Source organism: Trachemys scripta, chromosome 2 (assembly GCF_013100865.1).
Source record: "Trachemys scripta elegans isolate TJP31775 chromosome 2, CAS_Tse_1.0, whole genome shotgun sequence".
Classification (NCBI taxonomy): domain Eukaryota; kingdom Metazoa; phylum Chordata; order Testudines; family Emydidae; genus Trachemys; species Trachemys scripta.
The window spans coordinates 75,597,294-75,621,120 of record NC_048299.1 but is presented as its reverse complement, the minus strand read 5'-3'; the positions used below and the strand labels follow the sequence as shown (position 1 = coordinate 75,621,120).

The 23,827-nt window shown below is 41.8% G+C and overlaps 1 protein-coding gene across 1 annotated transcript in view; it reads right to left on the bottom strand.

Annotated features, from left to right (window-relative positions):
* Nucleotides 1-893: 893 nt before the first annotated feature.
* Nucleotides 894-23,827, bottom strand: part of LOC117871710 (collagen alpha-6(VI) chain-like) — a 48,534-nt gene continuing 25,600 nt past the window's right edge. Inside the window, exons 7-8 of the mRNA XM_034759486.1 lie at nt 22,511-23,197; nt 894-1,459 (exon numbers count right to left, since the gene is read on the bottom strand). Of these exons, the coding sequence (XP_034615377.1) occupies nt 894-1,459; nt 22,511-23,197 (1,253 nt within the window). The remainder of the gene's footprint in view (nt 1,460-22,510; nt 23,198-23,827) is intronic.

Sequence of the window (23,827 nt, the reverse complement as noted above, 5' to 3'; positions counted from 1 at the left end):
CCACCCCTTAACCTTGTCTCAATAGAACATTTTAAAAATGGATATTGCCTGTGACTGACATTGCCTGTGACAACCTAGATAATCTGGATAAATGGCAGAAAACATATAAGAAAAAAACCAACAGCTCAATTTAAAGGTCTCACTTACCTGGCTTTGCCTCATCACATACTGTATGAGTGAGGTTTTTGTGTAAGCTTTCCAGTTCATTATAGCTCTGCACAAAGAACAATCTCTCTCGCTCTCCCACAATTTCTTCAAGCTCTGTTCTACTGGCTTCATCCACTCCAACAGCAAAGTCATTGATATCATCTTGCTTCAAAGATTTTGGTGCTGCTGGAAGGTTGGGTCTATCCGAGGGTGAAGTTGGCTGATCAGTAATAAGCACAAGAATCCGGGTGAAACTAAGAGATGATGTACGACCACCATAAGCCATACCAAATCTCTCCCTGGCAAAGTTCAAAGCCCTTGCTGTGAAGGATCACTAATCCTCAGGATCGTTTCTCACTGAATACGTACTCAGCTAAATCGCAGATCAGAGAAACGATCCTGAGGATTAGTGCTATAGACCACAGCCCCAAACTGAACATTATCTTTTCCAACCACTGAGTCATTCACCACAGCTTCCATGATCCAAAAGAAAAATATACACCTGCCTGAAAGGAAATAAAATACGGCTCCTGAGGAAAAGCATGAGACTCTAGTCTGTAAAGAGAGTGATCTTATTTTCTGCTATTGCATTTCACTTTACTATTGTTGCTTAATATCACAATGGAAGAAAAGCTGAAGATCTCTACTAGAAATATGTGGGTGGAGAGGAATCAAACCTTATAAAGGATTAACAGTAAACACAACAAAATAAAGAAGAATTAGAAAGACCCAACAGGTTACTACTATCACTTACAATCCCCCGGGTTGCAAATTTCAAAGAGAATCTCTTTTTCCAGAAAGGTAAGGGAATCAAAATTATCCTCGAAGAACACTTTGTCTTGACTGCCAGCAATGTCCACAGGTTGGGAGTTGTTTGCGTGGAGAACACCAATGGCATAGATGGTGATACCTTTGTTCCTAATGGTCTCAGCAGACTCTCTCACAATATCTTGGGCCTCCCCATCTTTTATCACTATGAGATACTGTTTTACTCTGGGTCGCCCTCCTTTGGGTTCATCAAAGTAAGAGGAGGCAAAAGTTAGGGCTTTCCCAGTCATCGTTCCGGATTTAATCTGCCTGATCCCCGAAATGGCTCTCCTTAGGTCAGCCTTGCTGCCGTATCGGTTGAGCTGGAACTCCTCTTGGGGCTCTGAAGTGAACTGCAACAACCCAATCTGAACTTTATCAGCCTCAATATCAAACCTGTTCACAATCAGCTGCATGAAATCCTTCATCTTCTGAAAATCAACAGGGCGGATACTCTCAGAGCTGTCGACCAACAAAATAATGTCGGCTTTCATATTCTTACAGGCTGGGAAAGAAAAGAAAAGAGAAAACAAAATTCTGAATCTCCTCCTGAATGTATTTGCCAACTACTCAGACTGAAAACTACACAGAAAATCGTGTCTTCCGTAGCAGACCTCAAGGAAAATAAAAGGCTGCTGTTTACTAACAGCTAACAGTTACTGTCAAAGTCTAAATAGTAAGGATTTATGTTCTGGTTCTGAAGATACTGAGTTTGAACTCCACTGATGTATAAATATGTAACCACATCTTGTTACACAGACTCCTTCCCCCATCTCAAGGTTTATACACTGCCCTTGATGCACAGCCGCTCTGGATAAGGTCATTAATGTGGCCCTAAAATGAGTACTTCATTTTTTTGACAAACTCATCTGCTCATGCTCAGACTTGGGGATCCAAAATCAGAGCCTTAATCTATCTCCTTTAGAAGAGCAATGCACTACAGTCACACGTTGTTCTGGACTGTACCAACAGTGCTGAAAATGTGCATATGTTTAGGATCTCAAATAGCCTAGCATTAAATGATAGGCAATTCAGAGTGGGGGACTGCTCTTTGTTCCTGATGGTTAGTTACCCTTCCTGACCACTAGTCATTAGTAGATTTTTCAGTTCTTGCTCTGGGGCTTTTTCCTTAAAAGACAGCCCCCTCTGTGAGCACAAATCTTCCAGGCTTTTTCTGTCAGGATCTTCATACGATCCTGGGTCACTCACAGATATGATGAGGATTAATTAAAATCTTATTTCATCATATAAAAAAAGGTTCTACCAATCCCAAAGGATCAGACACATTATCTCCCAGGTTAATGAATATTCCAGACCTTACCAAAATACATGCTTACAGCCAATTCTGATTAACTAAATTAAAAATTATTTAAAATCAAAAGAGAGAGAATATGGTTAAAAGATCAATATACATACAGGCATGAGTACAGTTTCTGAGATCAGATTCATAGCAGAGATGGTGAGCTTTGTAGTTGCAAAGAGTTCTTTCAGAAATAGTCCATAGGTTATAGTCCAATGTTTATATTTCAGGGCGGTCCAGTCAGAACTGGGATTTCAATTTTGTGACTCAAACTTCCCCTGATGAAGCTTAAGCAGATCTGAGATAAATAGGATTGGGACCCAACGGTCTTTTATGCAGTTTTCTAGCATTCACTTGACCATGCAGTCCTGGGTAAACAATAGGCTTTTGATGTAACCTTCTGTTTCCTAAACCCCACCAGTAATTAGTTACACAAATTAACATAGGGCAATTTATCAATTAGGCAGTCTATCACAAACTGACATATAGACAATGCCATTATTTCACCCAAGAGTCATCTAAATGTTAATATTCCCTTTTGATCTCTGAATTAATAGTTATAGCAACAGATAGAAACTGTCTGTTTGCATGGCTAGCACCTAAGATACATGTAATTAGTATCACTTCTAATTCTCTAACAAATACATATTTGCATTTCAAAGTTCTAGCCAATCTAACATTGAATGGCCTAATTACCATCCGCATACTTTCTAACATGCCTCTAACAGTTGGCTTTGGGTTAGTTGGCCTGCAAACTGTTCAACCCTTTCTGGCCATGTGTTGCATTTGTTGTAATTATACAACAGTGGTAGAAATAATGATTTGCATGGGTATATTTCAACTTATTCATAAATGATCTGGAGAAAGGGGTAAACAGTGAGGTGGCAAAGTTTGTAGATTATACTACACTGCTCAAGATAGTTAAGACCAAAGCAGACTGTGAAGAACTTCAAAAAGATCTCACAAAACTAAGTGATTGTGCAACAAAATGGCAAATGAAATTTAATGTGGATAAATGTATAGCAATGCACATTGGAAAAAATAACCCCAACTATACATACAATATGATGGGGTCTAATTTAACTACAACTAATCAGGAAAGAGATCTTGGAGTCATTGTGGATAGTTCTTTGAAGACGTCCATGCAGTGTGCAGTGGCAGTCAAAAAAGCAAACAATGTTAGGAATCATTAAAAAAGGGATGGAGAATAAGACGGAGAATATCTTATTGCCCTTATATAAATCCATAGTACGCCCACATCTTGAATACTGCATACAGATGTGGTCTCCTCATCTCAAAAAAGATATACTGGCATTAGAAAAGGTTCAGAGAAGGGCAACTAAAATGATTTGGGGTTTGGAACGGGTCCCATATGAGAAGAGATTAAAGAGGCTAGGACTTTTCAGCTTGGAAAAGAGGAGACTAAGGGGGGGATTTGAGAGAGGTATATAAAATCATGAGTGGTGTAGAGAAAGTGAATAAGGAAAAATTATTTACTTGTTCCCATAATATAAGAACTAGGGGCCACCAAAAGAAATTAATGGGCAGCAGGTTTAAAACAAATAAAAGGAAGTTCTTCTTCATACAACGTACAGTCAAGCTGTGGAACTCCTTGCCTGAGGTTAGGAATTTAACAGGGTTTAAAAGAGAACTAGATAAATTCATGGAGGTTAATTCCATTAATGGCTATTAGCCAGGATGGGTAAGGAATGGTGTCCCTCGCCTCTGTTTGTCAGAGGGTGGAGATGGATGGCAGGAGAGAGATCACTTGATCATTACTTTTTAGGTTCACTACCTCTGGGACACCTGGCATTGGTCACTGTTGGTAGACAGGATACTGGGCTGGATGGACCTTTCATCTGACCCAGCATGCCCAGTCTTATGTTCTTATTTTAATTAGACAACATCACAGATGCTATAATACATTAGATGGATTATGCTCTGTAAGCATCCTGTAGGTATCATGTTACTCTATGCTAATACATGGTTAACCCTCTGAGCATGCACACACTGTGAATTTGCTGTTTTAGATACCTGAGCAGACTCAGGGCTAATCTACACTAGAAGCATCTGGTGAAGACACTCTATGCCGATGCGAGAGAGCTTTCCCATCAGCATAATAAGAGCACCTCCGCAAGAGGCAGTAGCTATGTCGGCGGGAGAAGCTCTCCTGACGACATAGCGCTGTCCACACCGGTGCTTAGGTTGGTGCAACTTATGTCGCTCGGGGTGGTTTATTCACACCCCTGAGAGATGTATGTTGTACCAACATAACTGTAATGTAGACAAGCCCTCAATCTGAGCATAGTGCTCATGCAGCTAATCAAAGTGCTGGGCCTTCCCTCCTGACATTCTTGTCTCCTGACATGAATGGGGTGAAATTTTTCTAGCAGAACTTTTTTTGCGGGGTAAGAGAGGAAATGCAGATTTAGTTTGACTGAAACGTTTTGCAAATTCATGTCAAATTTGAATTGTTTCGGACAAAAAACAAACCAAAACAAAAAAATCCCCCTAAAATGAAACATTTTGTTTCAACGTTTTTAAATGAAATGTTTTGATTTGAAACAACTTTGATTTGATTTGATTTCCTTTGATTTTATTTATAAAAAATGCAATTAAAAATCTTAAAACCAGTTTTAAGTCAAAACAAAACTTCTCATTTCAGATCAAACAAAACATTTTGTTTGACCCAAAATAATTTTTAAAATTTTTTTGGAACTGCCATGTAGCCAAAAAAAAATATTTATTCACACCACTCTACTCCTGAGTTCTTGCTAAATATTATTGTGATGTTGCACTCTGTATGTTTTATGGAAATATGTTTATGAGTGTGAATATGATGTAACTGGAATATGTTTTATGCAAAAGGCCTCTTGTAAGATATAATAACAAAGGTTATAACCTACTGAATATGTTCTTCCTATTTGTATGCATGTATCATTCTTGTATCTGAAGCTAGAAATATGAAGTTTAACTTTGAGGTCCTATTGTAACTATGCAAAGGGTGGGCCATTAATGGTGGTTTAGAATCTTGATGGCTCCCATTGACTAGGACAATTGGTTGTAAATGGTTTATTTACCTGCATGCTTTTCTGTGTGGGTGGGTGGGGGGCAACCCAGGAAGAATGGAGACTAGGGGTCTTACAGTGACATATGATCATGTCACTTGATACTGGAATCCATCTTAATCCTTGTACTTTTCCAGTGATGAGGCGGGGGTGGGGACAAGCACAAACAAACGATTCCCACCCTGTGCCAAAGCTATAAAAGAGGGTGGAGCAAGACAAAGAGGGCTGCCAGTCATGGGAAAGCCCCTGATCACCACTTGAGATGTCTGCTGGAACTAACAAGGACTGTTCCAGAGGAAAGGATTGGGCCCAGACTAGGAAGGATTCTAGTCTGTGAAAGAAGCTTATTGGAACATCTCTGAGGGTGAGATATTACCAGTAATCAGTTTCTTAATGTATTAGACTTAGACTTGTGCATTTTTGCTTTATTTTGCTTGGTGACTTACTTTGTTCTGTCTGTTATTACTTGAAACCACGTAAACCCTACTTTTTACACTTAATAAAATCACTTTTGTTTATTAATAAACCCAGAGTAAGTGATTAATACTTAGGGTAGCAAGCAGCTGTGCACATCTATGAGTGATATAGAGGGCGAACAATTTATGAATTTACCCTGTATAAGCTTTATACAGAGTAAATCGGATTTATTCGGGTTTTGGATCCCATTGGGAGCTGGGTGTCTGGTTGCTGGAGACAGGTAACCTGCCGAGATGTTTTTAGTTAAAATCTGCAGCTTTGGGACGTGGCCAAGACCCTCTGTCTGTGTTGCAGCAGGCTAACGTGTCTGGCTTAACAAGGCAGGGTTCTGGAGTCCAAGGCTGGCAGGGAAAACAGGCTCAGAGGTAATTTCAGCACATCAGGTAACAGTCCGAAGGGGATCTCTGTGACAGATCCCGTCACAATTATATGTGCCTTCTGCTTCATTTAGAAGAGAGGCTCTCAACTTTTTCCCCACCTAGAATCCCAGAAGCTACCTGCAGCTTCTTGCCAAATCCCATAATCCTTTGTGGCTATAAAGGATTGAGGTCTTGGCAAGAAACTATGCATGACTTTTGGATGCTGCTGGTGCTGCTTGTGGGGTATAAATGGGTGCTGTAAAAGGGAAGCAAGGAATAGTGAAGAGTGCTGAGTGTATGGGTCATGTTGTTACTGGTTCTGGATGGAGTGGGGGACAGGTTTTGGAGCTATTGGTGGGGATCTGGCTGCTGGCTGAGGGGTTTGTTTTGGATACAGTTAAAGGGTATTAAGCTTTTATTCTCCCTTTCTCTACTTACCAGTGGTACTACAGGAGACTGTGAAGCTGATTCCTCACCTTCAAGAAGTGCGGCTTTCTCTATTGAGTGCAGCATAAATGGAGGGAAGAGGAAAGAGCTCAGTAAGTGAAAGTTCAAAAAAAAAAGTCACAATAATCTATAACAACAAATGTTCATGGGAAACAGTGCAAAAAAAAAAAAAAAAAAAAGACAGAAGGACTGAATTAGTCCAAACAAACAGGCCTATCGATATAATTCAAACACTGTGTTAAGAGCATGCCGGGTAAACAAGAACAGTTTGAGATTGGAAACCAATGAACCAAAACTGGTGTCCCTCTCTCCCTTTTGGGATCCTTTAAAAAGGATGCATCTGAAGAAGTGAGGTTTTTACCCACGAAAGCTTATGCCCAAATAAATCTGTTAGTCTTTAAGGTGCCACCAGACTCCTTGTTGTTTTAAAAAAAGGAGACACTTTTTGGGGGAAATCTGGCTACAGCTATGCTGGTTGAGTGAAAGAAGGGGACGGAGCAAACTTAACCATCATAACTGCCACCTGCACCATCTCCTGGGACCCCGGGATCCACCATGACACCATTGTGCCTTCTTCATCCTAATCTGAGAGATGTCCTGAGCAAACTGGACCAGAGAGAGAAATCCAGATAACACCACCACCTCCACCAGTTAAATCCCAAGCACCATTTGGGATGTGAGACTTTGTCTCTCTCCCCTCATGCATCCTTTTCCTTCCCTATCTTATTTCCTTTTTCCTATCCCTCTCCTTTTTCCTGCTGTTTAAAAAGAGTCTGGCTTAGCTGCCCAAGACCACATATTTTACAACACTGCTGTAAGCTTGTGGGCAGGGAGGCAGTTAAATGCAGTGCCCTAAACAGCCCGATGCCAATACAATTTTGCCAGGTCTCGCAGTGGCTGATGAGACTGTGTGCCGGGCCTGTGTTTTTCCAGCAGTAAGGTGCAAGCGAAAGTCAACGCCAGAAACAGAAGCTACATCTTCTGTCTTCTTCTTCTTTTCTTTCACCATTTGTGTGTTTGTTTTGTTTTGTTTTGTCTTCTAGGAAACAGGATCAGAGTTTAACAACAACAGCAACGACAGCTCCTGCCCAACTCAACTAACTTCTCTTTTCCCCAAAAGGACAGTTATCACCATCTGTAATACCATCGATGAGGGGTTTTTCCTTCTAAAGACTCTCTACAGCTAAAGGAAACAAGAGAGGTTGTTAAAAGGAAAGCCTTACTTAATATTTTACATTTCAAATGTTTTAACTGTTCTTCCTTCCTTTCTGGGTCTTTAATAAAAGGTTTAAAAGGTTGTTTAATGATGTGTTTTCCAGGGTACAAAGGAGACCAAAGTCTCTGTATACCAAACCCCAAACCTTGTTTAACACATTTTAACGTTGGACAGTTGCAGGGTTACGTTAACATCTTTGACTCTTTGGGGCCCATATGTTCCATCTAAATTTATGTAACAGGAGCCAGAGTGGTGCTCTTTCCCTAGCCTACCCTGGCTCCCCCTGGGACTTAGCAACTGAAGAATTCTGCTTTTCTTTCCCCCTCAGCCAGGGAGATGTGACCAGTGGATGCCTCCTCACAAGCCACTTGAAGATCACATCGCACTAAATAATGCAAAAACTTGACCACAGAAAACACTCTAGGAACATCAGGAACAAACCAAACCTCAAAACAACTGTTTAAGGAGGTTTGATCTCACACAGTGAAGAGCTCTTCTTATACAGTACATGCCAGGATAAAGGTGTCAATGAAACATGGTTTAAATAGAATTGAGTCTAAGTAAATTGTGACAGATTTCAGAGGAGTAGTCGTGTTAGTCTGTATCGGTAAAAACAATGTGAAGTCCTTATGGCACCTTAGAGACTATCAAATTTATTTGGGCATAAGCTTTCATGGGATATAACCCACTTCATCAGATGCATGGAGTGAAAAATACAGTAAGCAGGTATAAATATACAGCACATGAAAAGATGGGAATTGCCTTACCAAGTGGAGGTCAGTGCTAACAAGACCAATTCAATTAGGGTGGATGTGGCCCATTCCCAGCAGTTGACAAGAAGGGTAAATATCAACAGAGGGGAAATTATTTTTTGTAGTGACCCAGCCACTCCCAGTCTTTATTCAGGCCTAATTTGATGGTGTCAAGTTTGCAAATTAATTCCAGTTCTGCAGTTTCTCATTGAAGTCTGTTTTTGAACTTATTTTTGTTGAAGAATGGCGACTTTTAAGTCTGTTATTGAGTGTCCAGGGAGACTGAAGTGCTCTCCTATTTGTTTTGAATGTTACAATTCTTGAGGTCTGATTTATGTCCATTTATTCTTTTGTGTAGAGACTGTCCAGTTTGGCCAATGTACATGGCAGGGGGGCACTGCTAGCCAGAAAGGACCCAGAAGTCACTTACTACAGGACAGGTCCAAGAAAGAAAGTAACAGAACGCCACTAGCCATCATCTACAGCCCCTAACTAAAACCTCTGCAGCACATCATCAAGGATCTACAACCTATGCTGATGGATGATCCCTTACTCTCACAGACCTTGGGAGTTAGGCCAGTCCTCGCTTACAGACAACCCCCCCCCAACCTGAAGCAAATACTCACTAACAACTACACACCACAGAAACACTAACCCAGGAACCAACCCATGCAACAAACCCCGTTGCCAACTCTGTCCGCATATCTATTCAACGGACACCATCATAGGACCCAACCACATCAGCCACACCATCAAGGGCTCATTCACCTGCTCATCTACCAATGTGATATATGCCATCATGTGCCAGCAATGCCCCTCTGCTATGTATGCTATGGTTTGCCCCTCCTCCGTGCCTGGTAGACTTTTGTATTTCAAAGGCTTGGTGCATCTTGACAACACCACTCAAGCAAGACACTACTTCTCCCTCCCCAGTGAAGCTCAGGATCATATCAGGAAGAACTGGTCCCTAATATTGCCATAATCATATGCTAAGCAAAACCAGAAGGGGATGAATTTTAGCCTAAATACAGAGGGGGATAAGCAATATGCACTTTACGGTGTTTTAAATTTGACCCATGGTTGAGGAAACCTGTGTTTCTTCACATAGGAGTTCTCCTTCCCTTACTTGAGCCCTGTTTAGGATAATTGCAAGTTGGCCCTGCTCCAGTGATTGGCTGGAAGGAGCTCTTAGGAAGCCCATTTTAGAATTCTAGCAACTGGAAAGAAGGTTGGGACTATTTCCCTGCCACTGGTGAAATTCCACCATGATCTAGTAGATAAGGTATTGCACTAGGACCCAGGAGATCTGGTTCTGTTTCTGGCTCTGGCACTGACCTACCATATCACCTTCAGTATGACAAAAAGTGGAGAAGTGACTTTATTTCTCTCTCACCCTTTGTCTATATAAATTGTAAACTCCTCAGGGCACAGGTTGTGTCTCTTACCTTATGTTTCTACTGTGCCTAGCACAACAGGGCTCCAATCTCAGTTGGTACATCTAGATGTTACTGTAATATTACTACCACGAATAATAATAATGGTGACCATGTGTGCAATATTCCTTGAAGTGTGGCAAACTTCAAGGCACCACAAAGAATTCTTCCAATGCCAGAATGTGGTTTGATTTGGTGCTAGCAGGAGATTATTTGTTTTGCCTTTGTTGAAGGTGGCAATGTAAGCAGAGTATATTAGAGTTAGTCTCCTCTGTAATTTAAGCTAAGGGTCCCCCAAAGGATTAGAGCTGCAAAGCACAGGAAGCCTCTGAGTTTATCAGATCAAATGAGCCCATAGTGTAAAATAAAATCCATGTACACAGGCTTTTTAAAGTTCCAAGAAGAAATATATTCATGGCCATGATCTGTGCTAAGAGCTGGCAGGGTTTCTACAGGAGGTTTTTGTTTTGTTTTTACAAGGGAGTTTATTTATGCTTCTGCAGTGAGTGCTGAAATATTAATGCAAATCTGAGGGTAATGAAACATGATTAACAATTATTTGTCACAAACATTTATCTCATCTTGGCTTGCTTTTCTGAGTGGAATGTGGTTGAGGTTTGAAATCTCAAACACAGATTAGAGATTTGTGACTAGATATCTCTAGTTGGAGAAGACTCAAGCTGGGCCTTTCCTTCCCACAATTTTCCCTCCCCTAACAAACTCTAGCTTCCATTTCACAAGCTAGGAGCTGTCATAGGTGCACCCCCCAATCTGAACTTTAGGGTACAGATGTGGGGACCTGCATGAGATCACCCCCTAAGCTTATACCAGTTTAGGTCTAGTTGCTGCCACCACCAAATAGTTTAAACACATGTTTATGGGAGAGTCATTTGGAATCTCTGTCTTTCCCCCAAATTTAAAGTTTCTTTCACCCAGTGCAAATTAAAATATTTTTAAATTTGGGGTTCAGAGTTTAAGTAAACTTACTCCTTAAATGTCACCTATTTTATTTTAATGGGTGATGACATCTGGATTCTAAACATCTCTTTGTAAAGCCTTTCACTTGTGGGAAAACTACCTTAAAGGGAGGTTTAGGTTCCTTTTTAACCACTGTAGAGATGAAAACAACAAAATATGTTCAGAACTAGAACTTACTAATAGATTGAGGCTGATACGTTCCCCGAGGAGAACAACGTGGTGGCTCACTCGGTGGCTGGTCTGTGGTTGTTCCATTTGTCTTATAAAAGGCTGCTTAGAAACTGCCTCTGGCAGTTCCCTGTCACCTGAGGGTGGAAGGGTCTTTTGCAGGGAGTGAGAGAGATCTGAGCTTGGCCATGGTTCTTAACACCCCGCGAGTTGCTGCCTAAGGGGTTTTCAGAGCTTTGGTCCCTGCCCCCCTTCTCCCCTAACAGTTTTTACCAGCCGTTCCTGTGGCGAGTTGTGCCAAGCACGAGAAACCCGCCCTGTGCCAGCCAGGGTCGGCTCCAGGCACCAGCTTGTCAAGCAGGTGCTTGGGGCGGCCACTCTGAGAGGGGCGGCATGTCCAGGTATTCTGTGGCAATTCGGCGGATGGTCCCTTATTCCCACTCAGAGCGAAGGACCTCCCGCCGAATTGTTGCCGCAGATCGCGATCGCAGCTTTGTTTTTGTTTTTTTTTGGCTGCTTGGGGCGGCCAAAACCCTGGAGCCGGCCCTGGTGCCAGCAGCGCTGCTGGGGGATGTTTCCTTTGCCAATATCAGCCGAGGTTGTCTCTGGGGCAGGGGGAGGTGTCCCATCCAATTCCGAGCTCCATTTTTGGCTCAGCTGAGTGAGGCCCCTGCAGTCAACTGAACGGCTTCCCCCTCTGCCCGGGGTCTCAATGATGTTTGCAATGTGGGCAGCCTGAGTGACTTGTTTCCCAGGTAGAAAGCCAAGAAATAAGAACAGGCGGTGGGGAAATGGGGAGGCACACGGAGGCCCTGGCATGGGGAGGAAGAATGGGGGACACACCATGTACCTGGCCTGGGGAAGAATGAGGCACAGTGGCATGTGATGGAGGGGTAGCCCCTGGAATAGGGGGAAATGGAGTGATGGGAGGACAACAATATGGGAGGCGAGGGACCTGCAGGACCTATACAGAGCCCCTAGGGTGAGGGACATGGGAGAGATACAGAGCCCCTGACATGGTGAATGGGGTAAATAAGAGGACACAGAGTCCCTGATTTGGGGCGGGGGATTTGCAAGAGGTTAGAAATAGAGAGGAATAGCACTGAGAGCTTGTGGGGGAGAATGGAGGGATTCAAGGAACCCAATCAGGTTGGCTTACAGAAGCAATGAAGTGTGCCAGTCTCTAGCTAGTGCTGAACTAAAGTCTAAACATGCCTGAGGGCAGCCTGTTATGATGCATCCTAGACAACTGCCCTGCTCAGTAAAGGTGCATCCAGACCACAGTCTGGACTCCTCGATTTTGATTGTCTCTCAACTGCTGGCCCACCTCCATGGAACAATGATTTTTCTGCCCGGGTTGGGGCAGACGGGGCAAGCATGACTGCGGGAGGGGGCTGGAGTATCTCGGGGTGGGGGTGGGGCAAAGGACAAGGAGACATACACTTCTCTGAGCAGGGAGGGGGCTAACCATAGCCACTTACAGGAGAGAGACTTTTTAATTTGTTGCAACTAGGTGGAAGGGCAATGGTCAGCGTAAACAATACAATACAATACAATCCAGACAATGTTTTCCTAAAATATATGTGCTTGAAATTAATTGGGGGAAGTTCTGTGCTGTGGCCTGTGCTATTCAAGAGGTCAGACTAGCTGATCACAATGGTCCATTCTAGTCTATGCAGCTAAGAAATGTCACCCAAATAGATATGACTGTAGTCCTGCAGCTGATTGATTGCACTGCACTGGCTGCATCTTTGCTTCCATGCAGATACACAGTGATCTTCTGTGGTGTTCCACACCATTGCAGCGGTCTGGCCTGGTGCACAGGGCCAGCTCTGGCTTTTTTGCCACCCCAAGGAAAAAAAAAAATTAAAAACCGCGCAGGGCGGCCAGAGCGGTGAAGCAAAAATAAATAAACAAACAAACTGTGTAGGGCAGCTGGACCAGTGAAGCAAAAAAAAAAAAACAGGGTGCAAACTTTCAGTGCCACTTACTTGGCGGCTGGCAAGCCTCTGGGCGGGCGGCGACTCCCTGCGCTGCAGACGTGCCCCGGACAGCGGAGTGCGTGCCCCGGCTAGCTGGGGGAGGGGAGGGAGAGGGAGGTAGCGGGGGGGAGAGAGAGAAGGGGGGTGGCCAGGGCTTCCTTCAGCTGGGGCACTCATCACTTGGCCCCTCCCACTGTGCCGCCTGCTGGGAGGGCTCCGCGCCACTCTCACCTGCAGGGGAATTGAAGGTTGGCGGGGAGGGAAGGACGTGGGCTGCCGGACTTGCTCTAGACCTGGCACCAGCTGGGGCAGACGGAGCGTGCAGCCCACTCCCAGCAGAACGCTCCCCTCCTCCGTGCCGCCGCCCCCTACAGGGCAGCCGGAGTGGTGAACCAAAAAAAAAAAAAAAAAAAAGGGGGCAGCCGTGGGAATGTCGCCCCTTAGAATCTGCCGCCCCAAGCATGAGCTTGCTCGGCTGGTGCCTGGAGCCAGCCCTGCTGGTGCAAACAATTGGAGAGTTGAGGTCATACTGATTGTATAGTGCTCTCAAATACACAAATTAAACGAACAATTATTAAAACTTTTAACTCGAACTGCTGCTTGTAAGCATAGTAGATGCAATTTTTCCCTACAAATATGAAATTCAAGTTGCTAACATCCTTTTAAAATGGAAAATGCAAGCAGTTAGATGAATTGAGATATTGATTACTTACTGACACTGTAGCTCCTATAGATCTCCAGGTGATGAAATGCTATTAATTTCATAGGTTTTTTGTTTTTAATTTTGTTAATTGTCTTGTGCTATTTGAGTTGCAATTTTTTTGGCTATGTTGCATATTAGTTTGAAAATAGCAACTGCTGCTTCATAAATTAATAATAACCTTGTAACAGACTGCTTCAATGTCACTGAGTGGATCAGAGATGATATACTGTAGCACTGGTACATTTGGGACTATTTTTCTCTTAGTGGCAGAATCATACTGATGTATCAAACATGGTCATTTTAAGTCTAGCCCCTCTGCGCCCTGATGTCAATAACTTCTGCCATTGAAGTGCAGATTTAGGCTTTGATCCTGCAATGAAATCTGTGCTTAGGGGGCCTTAATGGTATTTATTATAGGGCGTTTATGACTGGTTATTTCACACAGTAGGTAAATGATTATAGGTTAGACTTGCTCTTGAATAATTAAATCTCATAGCTGTCTCCTGCTAGAAGCAACACATCTCCATGTGAATGGAATTCAGAAGAAATATGTCAAAAGATGGTGACTCACTGGGGAGGATTTGGATACTTTATAACACTGATTTTAAGTATATTGTTTTAAATGTTCAAGTAAAAATAAATCAGTTTAGCTTTTGCTGCGTTATTTAAAATTTCACATTGCTAATAAGTGTCAAAACGAAATGTGTGTATATTGCTACACCTACATATAGTGCTTGAAAGATATTTGAAATCTGTAATCGCAGCTAAAATCTGTGATCCAATCGTGCAAACATGCATCTGCTTAATTTTATGCATTTGAGCTGTCCCACTGAACTCAATAGGTTTATTCACATGCATAAAGTTAAACACAGGTGTTTGCACTGCAGCACTAGGGCCTACATTATCTGTGCAAGAAACACTAAACCGAATATCCATCAAAGGAAAATATTAGCTGAATTTTTTTTTTTTTTTTTTTGCAGGACTCTATCGTGCATAACCTCAAAGTCATTTAAACATTTTTGTTTTATCTTTCCAGTTTTAACTCCCTCAGTATCACTTGCAATACTTTTTTAATGATAGCCATAAATTGTTTTCCTTGACAGTTTGACATATGTTTTTCCTTCTTTAAAAAAACCCCAGGAGATTCACGTGATTCCACACTGCCTCTGTCAAATGCACCAAATTAAAAGTCTATTTACTAATTTTTGTATTAATTTCTCATATACTAACATTAAAGGGCTGTGTGGGGAAAATCTGACATGTATATGACATGTCAAGTATCGGGGGTAGCTGTGTTAGTCTGTATCCACAAAAACAACAAGGAGTCCGGTGGCACCTTAAAGACTAACAGATTTATTTGGGCATAAGCTTTTATGGGTAAAAAACCTCACTTCAGATGCACGGAAGAAGTGAGGTTTTTTTACCCATGAAAGCTTATGCCCAAATAAATCTGTTAGTCTTTAAGGTGCCACCGGACTCCTTGCTGTTTATGTATAGGACATGTTTATTGTTTCCATTCATTCCGTCATTTGATACTGCAATTATCCCTCCCACTTTCAACTTTAGTTATTCCAACCACATTTTTCTCCTTTAAGCAAGTTCAGTTCTAACACTGCAATGCTAATCTATAATCAGTTTCTAGGGGGTTGGCTACGCTTGCAAGTTAGAGCGCATTAAATCAGCCCTGGGCGCCCTAATTCCTGAAGTGTCCACACTGGCAAGGCACTTAGAGCGCCTGGACTCTGCAGCTGGAGCGCTCCTGGTAATCCACCTCCATGAGAAGCATAAAGCTTGCTACACCCCAGCTGAAACATCCAGGTGTCAGTGTGTATGACGTGTTGCATTACTGCACTCTGATTGGCCTCTGGAAACATCCCATAATCCCCTGAAGTTAAGTGGCCACTCTTGTCATTGTTTTGAATTCGGCTGCAGGCATGTGGATATGTCCTTTCAAAGCTCCGCTTGACCGCCGACAGTTTCTGCTCCGGAACAAAGCAAACCATTACTGTGGAATGCTGCTGCTGTGAGTGTCTGTGAGAGAGAGGGGCAGTGGGAGGGGGTCTGCGGCTGTCTGAACTTACAAGACAGCATGCTGACATGGTCTCAGCCCCCCAATAACCCACTCTCTCTCCCCCCACATACACACAACACACTCCCTGTCACACTTCACCCCCCCTTTGAAAAGCACGCTGCTGCCACTTGCACACTGGGATAGCTACCACAATGCACTGGTCTTTGTAGCATTGCTAGAACTGCTAATGTGGCCATGCCAGTGCACTTGCAGCTGACAGTGTAAACACATGGCAGCGTTTTCCCTGCTGTGGTCTCTGAAGGCTGGTTTAACTCCCAATGCTCTACGATTGCACGTGTAGCCAAGCCCTTAGCCTCTGTCAATAGAAAGCCAAGCCATCTGGTTTCGTTGTAACTGTGTTGGCAATGTCATTCCTGTTCAAGGCAATAATGAAGTCTCTATGTGGGATATGGGAACCAGATGTTATGCTTAGAAAAAGCACATGGGATCTTTTCGGGGGAAAAGGCAATACGACACGTTTATTGAAAATATAACAGTTAGCAAATGTGAAAAATCAGGCCAGGGGGTATGGAGGGGGTAATAGGATCCTATATAAGAAAAAGACCCCAAAATCGGGACTGTCCCTCTAAAATTGGGACAGCTGGTCACCCTACAGTTAGCATATACAATCAATCTCACACACAGAGGTCCTGCAGATGGTTTTATAGTTACCAGTCTGTCATAGCTCAAGTCAATCTAATGGCCAGTTAGATTGAGCACGAGTGAGGAGCTGGGTTCTGTTGGTCGCAATCCGATGCTCCAAGGCTTTGCAGGACTGAACCCAGAGGTCTATGGCAAAAAACCCCGGCTTTATACTTTTAAATTCCCACTTTAGTCTATGGATTTTGCAGTGTCATTTTGTAATCGTTAGTCCTTAAGTGGTGTTAATCTTGGGGTTTTCTGCTGTTATCATTTGATGGTTATTGTTGGTCTTCCCATCGTTATCTCCTATTTGTTGTCTCGCCTTCGGGGGTGCCTGTCTCACCTCTGAGGTCGTCAATGCTGCTAACATGTTTAGCATCGGATACAACGGATGTTTTCTGATTGTCTCCTGGTGTTTCCAAGTCTCTCACTTTTTCTTGACCATCTGGACATTTGTGATGGGCTTTTCACTTATTTTTAACAATGCACACATTCCTCACTCGCACCAAACAATTTTACAGAGACTTTCAGACAGGATAACATTTTGGAAAGGATTATATGGTTACTAACAGGATTACATAAGAACCTTACACAACTTAGTTTGCAATGCAGACAAGGAACACAACTTAATTTGCAATGCATTCAAGAAGCAAGACCTTATAGCAAATACTGTGATGAAATCTTATCCTAAAACAAATGGTGACCATAATCAGCCATAAGGACTATTCTGGTCTATTCCTGCCTTGAAATCAAAAAGGGTGGCTAGCAGGGCATATTAAATCATAATTATAAAATACATAATGCTTTGATTTAGAATGTTTTTATTAAAATAGACTGTTTCTACCCCTTTTTGGGTGTTTATGTGTTTTTCTTTTATAGGCAGGCCAGGTTTCAATGGCTTCTGCCTTTTAAGGGTTTAGGGGAAATTATCCCACTGTTCAGTCATTAAATTAAAGAGGTGGTGTACCTCAGTTTCCCTTCTTTTACAGCTGACCAAGTTTATAATTTTTTTCTGCTGTGCTAAGCTTTAAGTTTATTTACAGGTAATAGCTGAGAAGCATCATTACCATGTGACCTTAAAGGGTTTTTTTCCCTCAAAATTATACACACTGTACATTGTTATAGGTGTACTTATTAACATTAAATTTATCCCAAAGGTATCTTGTTATACCATGAATTATATTCTTGGGTTTTGGTAGGGGTGTCATGTATATAAGCAGACACCTTTTGTACCTGTCTTCAGATTTCAGCACTGCATACTGCATTTTTCTACTCAGGGTTAACCTGTCCCTTCCTTATTCTTAGGTTTGACTCCTTTTTCCACCTTTCTCTGGAGGGTCATAATTTGAACATTTTTGGTTTCAGGTAGTTTGCTTGCTGACCAGGTATGTCCTTTATCTGCAGCTCCTTTGTGCTGTCATTTATGGGCAGTTCTCTCCTTTCTCCATCAGTTAGGTAATTTGCATTAACACAGATGCTTTCTGGTTTGCTTTTGGATCCAAAGCCATCAGCAGCTCAGAGACTCGGTCTTAAAAGGGACACAGTCAACCTTCACCAGAGTTTTGATTACTTTTTTCTTTCAACTCCTGCTTCCAAAACACACAGCGATCTGAAAAAGAAAACCCAACCTATTGTGGCTCCCTTTGGAGTCCTAATAGGATTTTAATTAAGTAGCATAGTATGTTTGCATTTCTTTTACCCCTTCTACAATATACACTGCACATGTCCTGGGAAAAATGCACATTCCTTCCATAATGAAAGTCAGGGATCGGCAACCTTTGGAATGCGGCCTGCCAGGGTAAGCCCCGTGGCGGGCCGGGCCGGTTTGTTTACTTGCTGCGTCCGCAGGTTCGGCCAATCACAGCTCCCACTGCCCCCCGGTTTGCCGTTCCAGGCCAATGGGGGCTGCAGGAAGCGGCGCGAGCCGAGGGATGTGTACTTATTAACATTAAATTTATCCCAATGTTTAATATTAACAATAACATTAGCATCAAATCTATTAAAGGTATCTTGTTATACTATGAATTATACACTTAGCCTCTGTCAATAGAAAGCCAAGCCATCTGGTTTAGTTGTAACCATGTTGGCAATGTCTCCTGTAGCTGTTCAAGGCAATAATGAAGTCTCCATGTGGGATATGGAAACTGGAGACAGGCGCTTCACTTTGTGGGCCAGCAGCACACCTCCTCTTTCAGAATTACAGGTCTGGCTTCCTTTTTCCTTTCCCATTACTGTGATTTATAGTTCTCTTTAGAATTTTCTCAGCCTCCAAACAGCACTTCGGTATTTTTGCCTGTCGGTTTGGTTCCTACCTTTTGTTTCTATAGTTTCTCAGCATGTGCTCATGTTGGGAAAATTAATCATGTTTTGCTGTCAAAATGAAATCAACTTTCCAAAAAGGTCTAGGATCCTGCAGAAATGAAAGATACAATATAAGGCAACTGAGGGCTCCAGGGAATTTATTGATTTTAATTATCTGGATTTTTTAGTTAAGGGCTTAGATATTTTTTCCTTATTAAACTTTAGATTCAGTAGCTAGGGTTGGACCCCTTTGTGTAGCTGTAGTGCGTTTGTGAAGTGATCTTGGCATCAGGGAATTGGACCAGGTAGTTTGGAGTAGGGTATGTTGCCGATTCCCCTTGCAGCTTCATCTATTGTAGAGGAGGAGTTAATGATATTTAACTCACCCACTGGTATGGCTTGGTCACCCTAGTTTTCTCACAAAACAAACTAAGCAACCATCTGTGCTGTGATTTAACTGTAAAGATCTTTCCCAAAATAGCAAATTCATAGTGTTGTGTTTGGGTCTGTTCATAACTTAATGACCTTTAAATGTTGTTTCTGTGATCACCATACCTGTGGTCTATTATATTTTCCCTTTATAGAGTAAACCCACTACTGTGTTTAGCAGTTAGTATTAAATAGGGAAAATATACCTTAATATGGAGTGTGATGGTGTTGGGACTCACCCCCTGGCGCCTCCTACTGGTTGTCTCAGGAATTAGCTCTGTCCAGTGGAGCGCCCCCTCCTGGTGGTGTCCCATCCGTTGTCTCGCCCTCGTTTGGCATGTGGACCCGTGTCGCTCTCCGCCTTGTGGCATCCTCTTCTGGACCACTGCCCTCCGGCAGTGCCCCTTAGTCCCTCCACACCCCTTTCCGGGGGGGGAGGGGGTAGGTAACAGGAGTCTTTACACTGGCCTTAGTGGCCTGCCACAACCCCCAAGTCTAGCCCCTCTTACGTCAGGGGGCAGGTTGCAGCCTGACTCGGCCACTGCTCCACGGCCCAGTGCAGCACAAGGGAGAAGGGAGGGGGGGGGACCCAGGGTTGCCTGCTACTCTGGGTCCCGACCCAGGGACCCTCTAACAGCAGCCTCTCGGCCCTCCTTCTCTCCCCTTGCCTTCAGCCTTCCCTGGGTCACTTACTTCCCCTCTGACCCCATTGCACCTCTAGGCCCTTCTACTCAGGGCCGGCAGTCTGGCAGGTACCATTACTACTAAAGTACCCCCTCATAGTGTAAGGTTAGACGTTTGTGCAGTTGAACGTTAGCTTTTTCCATGGAGTCAAGAGATCCGAGCTCTCTGTTCTATTCCTCATTGCTGCTGCCTGTTATATCAGGCCAGTGTTTTTAACTTCCCGCATCCCACTTTTCCCATCTGAAAACTGAAATAATTACCCACCTTTTGTAAGTGTTTGATATGCTGTGCTGGAAGCAGCAGTTAGTGATGCCCTATGAGCAAATGTGATATGAACTTTGATTTTCCATATTTATAACCTAAAACTCTTCCATTCAGTTTCTGTAAAGTCTGGGCTAACTGAATTTTACCTTAAGGGCAAGAAGGCTCTTACACAATTGTATTGACCAGCGTTAAGCATTGATCATCATGTTTGTTTGGATTTTTTAGGTTGTGTGTGTTTTGGTTTTGTTTGTTTTTTCCTCTCTCTCTTAGGTTTTGGGAAATGGCTTACCCTGAGAGATCATACATTGTTGCAGGAAGTGCTACTTGCTCATCTGTATCCTACAACAGGAAGATAATTGAAGGCACAGAGGTGGTTCAGGTATCCTGTTCTGTTTTGGTTTTGTTTCTATGGCCCCTCCAGGCCAGAGTTCAGTTACACCAGTATCACAGTGGGGAAGCTTTCATTGCTGGCACCTGTGCCTTACCTCCTCTCTGGATCGAGGATTTCAGTCTCTCAGCGAGTTACATTTTAGAGGCAGTAATAATGTTTAAAAACAAAAAGAGCTTGCTTTTGACAAACAATGCCGCCTGATATCTTGGGATGACTTTTGTGATCCTGAAACTCAGAGATTTAACAATTAATATTTTGGCTTGCTGGTCACGGAGGCATTTCCACTGCAGGCTGTTACCCAGGTAGTGTGGGATTTGTCCTGTAGTTAGAAGTTGAGTACTGTATCAGTTATTTATGAAATGCTGTAAGTACACTATTTATTCCTTATGGGATAATTAAAAACAATTGGAGCACAACTTAAACCACATCAGAAAAGTACAGGAAAGTTTTCATTTCAGAATTCTGCTGCGATTAATGTGTCCCTCAAAGTGACCTCTGGCACTTGCAGCTTTACTGATATTTAAATATGGCTTTGTAATGTTTTTTATTATCTGAATAAATGCTATTTCATAAACTTCTACTAAGGAGGCATTTTTACATATTTCCTTAATATGTAAAATCAGTTGCAAATTTTTTTTATTTTTTTTTTTTTGTAGAATTTCATCCCTGTAAGTGAATTTTGAGAAAGTTTTCCCTTATGGAAAAAAGTGCTATACCATTAGGACAAAACTGGTTGGATTCCCTGGAGATTATTATAAAAATCTGTAGAATTTGAATATATCCTTTCTATAAAGTTTAATATAAATGATATCCCTGCTACAGAACTGTTAGTTTAAACATTCTAGATGAACTAATCTTTTCTATAGGATTTTTCCATGAGGATGACTAAGCATACATTTTCTCTTTTTAGCTTTTCCTTTACTGAAGTTGTAATATTGAATTTGGCACACCAGTGTTATGTCCTTATCACTAATACAGAATTATGACTCCCATGCAGACTCAAGAAGCTAGATTTTGAATGAAAAGGGCTCTTACCTCCACCCTCTTCAGTAATAGGAGGAGAACTTCTGGCAAAAGACAACTTATGTTGATTTTTTTAATGGTCATTCTAGTTTGCCAGAGTATGAAAACATCATCTTTTAAATTTATGTAATTTTGGAGACTTGTTTTATTTTAATACTTCCACTCTCAAACAGGAAATTCAAAATAAGCAGAAGATGGGCCCCACAGATGAGACCCCTCGTCGTGGACCAGAGTCTCTACCAGTCGGACACCATGATATCATCAGATATTGCTACTTTCCAGACTACTCAAGGGTTTATAGTAACTGCATCAAGAGATGGAATTGTTAAAGTGTGGAAGTAAAAGTTGCACTAATATATAGTATGTATATATTTGTAACAAAGAATAGCATTATTACTGATTTTGAAGACTATGAAAGTGACCATACATCAATCACTATGGTTATTAAAGCTTGTTTAAAGACCCTTTGAATTATTTTATTACAGCTGGTTGGTTTCTGTAACACTTTCTGAAAGTAACAAGCAGAAGCAGTTTATGAAGAAAATGTATTTAGCCTCGTGGTAACCATACTATTCTTCAGGAACCTATAAGAAAATAGTTTATGAAATCTCATGTTGCAGATTATAAATATAATGAAAGCTGCTGACCCCTACATAGACAGTATTTATGAAGTCTGACTTTTTTTTACATTGAGTCTGGAAGAAGAGTGAAAGAATTTGTTGCACTAATGTCCATGTATACTCTGATAAATATACAGTTAATACTAGAGAATAAACTCCATTTAAGCTTACTTGTACAGTAGCTTTTGTTTGCAATATCTGTTGTCCCTTTACGTCTATGGTGTGCTGAACCTTGAAANAACAGCATTAATATAATAACTTACGCCTGAGGAGATGCACAAATGGTTTCATAAACCTCACTACGTATTCAAGTTCAGGCTTATGAACTCTGCCCAGCTGAATCAAATGATGTTCCAGGGGAATACTAGCCAGCTCTTCCAATTCCATGTCGTTATATACATGTCCTAATGAAATTACAAACAGAGCATATCCTTGGCACTTGGCTCTCAGAGATGCCTCCTTTAATGTGTCTTTGTCCCACTGACTTGTTTCTCCAGCAGATATAACAATAATAGCCTTGTGTTGTCTGGAGTGGGGTGCAGTTAAGAAAACATTATCAATTGTCCACTGTATGGCATGGCCAAGAGCAGCTGCTCCATTCAGCTGTTGAACAGATTCTTGGATATGTCTTTTCATTAACTGTCTCTTCTTGTAGGTGACAAAGTCAAACTCTTTCTTTACAAGGCTCCTCTGTAAGTGGGGTTTGAAACCTGGTGAAGCATGGCTCACCACAGCCACCCTATCACCTGTGGAAGAAGTCTCTGGCTCAGAGGAAATGTCAAAGTTATCAAGTACTCTGCTCAAGAAGTTTTTCACGTTCTCAAATTCGGCACCACTCATTTTCTGTGAGCTATCCAAAATGAAAGCAGCATCCACATATGCTGGTGGTGATCGGGGTCTGCGGTGTTTACAAAACTCATCTGGTTTACATTTGTCTGCAAATTAACAGAAAATTAGTTTGTACTTCTCTTTTTAAGAAACTGAAAGTGTGACAAGAGAAACGGCATCTGAACTCTCAGTTCCGGAGAGGATTAAAGAGCTTAAACTTAAAGTATTAACAACAATCTTCTACATCTGTGAAAGTTATGTATAATTAAAATCAGAAAGCTAAGGGACTGATTCTGTGAAATAATCCACTCCTCCCAAGATTAGCCCTTATTACTAGGACTGTTGATTAATCACAGTTAATTCACACTATTAATCAGTTTTAATCGCACTGTTAAACAATAGAATATCAATTGAAATGTATTAAATATTGTGGATGCTTTTCTACATTTTCATATATATTGTATTGTGTTATAATTGAAATCAGTGTATATTATTTTTTATTACAAATATTTACACTGTAAAAATGATAAATGAAAGAAATAGTATTTTTCAGTTTACCTCATTCAAGTACTGTAGTGCAATCTCTTTGTTATAGAAGTGCAACTTACAAATGTAGATTTTTTTTTGTTACATAACTGCACTCAAAAACAATGTAAAACTTCAGAGCCTATAAGTCCACTCAGTCCTACTTCTTGTTCAGCCAGTCGCTAAGACAAAGAAGTTTGTTTACTTTTACG